At 44.6% G+C, this 3440-nt stretch overlaps 1 protein-coding gene across 1 annotated transcript in view; it reads left to right on the forward strand.

The window, feature by feature from the left end:
• Positions 1 to 2216, forward strand: part of DDX51 (DEAD (Asp-Glu-Ala-Asp) box polypeptide 51) — a gene marked incomplete at its 5' end in the record, with an annotated part of 9871 nt that extends 7655 nt beyond the window's left edge. The window contains 4 exons of the mRNA XM_009878771.1: positions 245 to 346; positions 825 to 888; positions 1088 to 1222; positions 2190 to 2216. Of these exons, the coding sequence (XP_009877073.1) occupies positions 245 to 346; positions 825 to 888; positions 1088 to 1222; positions 2190 to 2216 (328 nt within the window). The remainder of the gene's footprint in view (positions 1 to 244; positions 347 to 824; positions 889 to 1087; positions 1223 to 2189) is intronic.
• Positions 2217 to 3440: the final 1224 nt, after the last annotated feature.

A 3440-nucleotide genomic window follows, 5' to 3' on the forward strand; every position in this document is an offset into this window, starting at 1 on the left:
ACGTAGGAGGGTCCACAAAAAATATTAGAAAAAACTTTTTCACTGTGAGGGTGACAGAGCCCTGGCACAGGCTGCCCAGGGAGGTTGTGGAGTCTCCTTCTCTGGAGACATTCAAAACCCACCTGGACATGTTCCTGTGTGACCTACTGTAGGTCATCCTGCTCTGGCAGGGAGGCTGGACTAGATGATCTTTTGAGGTCCCTTCCAACCCCTAACTTTCTGTGATTCTGTGATTTAAAACCAGGTTAATCAGCACAGATGCCACTGCACGAGGGATTGACATTCAAGGAGTGAATTATGTAATCAACTATGATGCGCCGCAGTTCATCAGGACATATATTCACCGGTAAGACAACCAGGAACACAAGGAAGATACCTGATCTTGGGTTACTTTGAGATATTTAGCAAAGGTGATGTGCACTTAAAAGAGGTTTTTAGCTTTGGATTTTTTTTTTTTACTTTAATACGCAAGTAGCTTTCTAATATAAATTGAGCCCATAGCTTCACCAGAGTTGTGCAGTACTGAAACAGAACTAGCACCCTGTTATGGAAAATGTATTTAACAGGAGCTAGCAGTACTGTCATGAACAGCATTGAGTATTGAGTTTCTAGACATTCAGAGAACTGCAGTGGCTCAGCAGCTGTGAATGAGCCCTGGTAGTGTTGATCCTTTGTAACATATGACAAGTCCTGCTGTGCTTATTTCAAAAAATGCAGAATCAGGCTCTCTTAAATCTGGATAATTTCAGACTCAAATTCTCGGAGCTGGTAATGTCACTGACTATGTGGCTAAGCTGCTTTGATGCTTCTTTTTTGGTTTTCAGAGTTGGAAGAACAGCTCGTGCAGGAAAAGTGGGTGTTGCTTTCAGCTTCGTCCTTAGAATTCAGGTGTGTTGCTGGTGTGTGGGATTCGTTTGGTAAGGATGTGTGCAGAAGCATAAGGAAGATAAGGTTCATACTACTTCCACCTTTTCCAATCCTTGGAAGTTTCAGTTATTTCCTGACTAGGCTGCATGTTCAAAAATGTGCCTGTTTTCTAGCTGATAGACAGTGAGGTGTCTCATCTCTTGTGTCTTTTGTTATGCAGGAACGTAGTTTTCTGCGGATGTTGAAGGATGCCGGCATCCAAGACATAAAGAAGCAGCCAGTGAAGGGCAACTCATTAAAGCCGTTGGTGCAGCAATATGAGGAAGCTCTGTGTAAGCTTGAGAAGACAGTCAAGGTAACTGGAATGGAGAAGAAAATTAAAAAATCAAACTACAACTTGCACAGTTTCTTACAACTCATAACTAGTACAATTATTGTAGTTCAGGATCCCTCCTTTTTACAGAGATGTTTCAGTGTGAAGGCAGCATTTGTGGGTGCATCATTATAAAGTGCTCAGAAAGGGTAGGGAGAGGAGAAAGGGATTTTCTGTTAGAAGAAAGGAAGCATCCCAGGAAGTATTTAAAAGACATGTAGACATGACACTTAGGTACGTGATTTAATGGTGGACTCAGCAGTGTTAGGTTTACAGTTTGACTTGATGATTGGTCTTTTCCAGACTAAATTATTCTGTGATTTGTGGTGTTTCCTTTTCTGTTCGGCCTTTCTCTTTACCTCTGGAGCTGGGATTTTGTCAGCTACCCAGAGGAAGGTAAACAAAATGCAAAGAGTAAACCTTTTGGCATTACAGAGTTTTAAGGCTGTAATTTACAGCTCTGCTCACTGGAAGGTGAGTATTCCAAGCCAGGAAAGCGCTTTCTGCAGTCCCTGTTTCATACACCAGTGGGAAGATTTTGAGAGCTTTCAGACAAAAGCAGGGTAGCATTGAGCTTGCTCCGTGGGTAGAAAGTGGGGATCCATAGTAGACTTTGTGCTGTATGATTTGGACAAGGGTTCTGCTCTCTACTTTGAGGACCAGTTATAAACATCTATTCTTGAAAGATGCTGATTTGTAGGCTAGGAATGTTTGAGAATTGGTGCACAAAGGATTGTCCCCGTTCGGTCCCCATGTGTTGCCTGATCTAGTTGAGAGGCGTCCCTGCCCATGACAGGGAGGTTGGATTAAATGATCTCTAAGGTCCCTTCCAGCCTAGGCCATTCTATGATGCTATGATTAAGTTGTCCCATTGCTCCCCAAAGTCCCTTCTCTGTGACTTTGAGGCAGAGCCATTTTCAGTCACCTTCTCATCTTTAATTTTGAATAGAATGAGCGAGCACAGAAACGAGCCTGAGTGAATGGAAGCTGAGAAGGTCGTGTCTCGTGGCACTGAAGCCACCGTGTGGGATAGGTCATGGACTGCTGCCCAGCACGGTGACAACACAACTTCGTCCTGAGTGGAGGTGAATGGTTGGCTCCTCGGCCTTATCATGTTTGAAGTCAGCTGTTATGGGCCTCATTCCCCTTTCAAGGACACTGTGAACAGAGTTCAGTTACTTGTTTAAAAAAATAGTTTTGAGATCCAGTTGTCTTGAGGAGGACTTTGCATCGTATCTTACTGGCATATGTAGAACTGCTGCCAGTGAAGTGAGAAGCCGTTACACAGCTCCTGAGCGTGGGCCTGTTGGAACTGCTGGTCTCCAGGGCTGAGAGCTGTGCCCTTCTTGCCCCTGGACTGGGACAACTCCTGGTTCTGTTTTACTGCACAAGCAGCTGTATCTGCAAATGCATCAACACCTCTGCAGTGTGTATAGCAGGAGTGTGTTTGGAGAGCTGCTCTAGGATGAAGTGACTGCAACTTTCGAATAAAAACTATATATATTTTTAAAACATTGTCTAATAAATTTTCTTGGGTAGAGGAATGGTAATAGTGTTGAAGGGATTTTTCACTTCTATGGTCTTGTGCCTTTCTTGTCACTTTCTTGTCTGTGTTGTTTCCTTCCACCCTTCAGTACCAGTGGTGACCACAGGTTTTATTGTTAGATTGGTGTTAATGCAAACATAAAGTCATGTCTAATATGAATATACCAGAGTCAGCTAGTATCCTTGCAAGCCATAAATATGTATTTGGCACATGCCACTGATATTTTTAGCTGCTTGGACGTGGAGCTACCCTGCAATTTGCCTCCAAGACCTTCGGCAGGAACTGCCCCAGCTCTGGCTGCTTATTTTGCAGAACAAAATAAACGTACACCAGCTTTAGGGCTACATTACTGGAGCAAAATCAAGTGTGGGGAATCGTGGAGGGATGGATATCGGGAGGGATGGTTGCATCTTGTCACCACAGGAGCGGTGCGGGGTTGTTTTACAGCAGTGAATTAGGGCGTGTCTTCCTACCCTGTAACGACTCTCGGAGCAAAACAAGGAACTGCCTCTCCATCCTCTCAGCCCCGCTTGGCATTCCCTTATGGCCAAGGTGTTAAGGACAATTGTTAAGCCAAAGTTCAAGTACGACGCAACTTTGCCCTGAAAAATCGCCGGCCCCCGCCCTTGGGCACCACCCGGCGCGGCCCCGCTC

The sequence above is a fragment of the Apaloderma vittatum genome, unplaced genomic scaffold, assembly GCF_000703405.1.
Source record: "Apaloderma vittatum isolate BGI_N311 unplaced genomic scaffold, ASM70340v1 scaffold43501, whole genome shotgun sequence".
Classification (NCBI taxonomy): Eukaryota; Metazoa; Chordata; class Aves; order Trogoniformes; family Trogonidae; genus Apaloderma; species Apaloderma vittatum.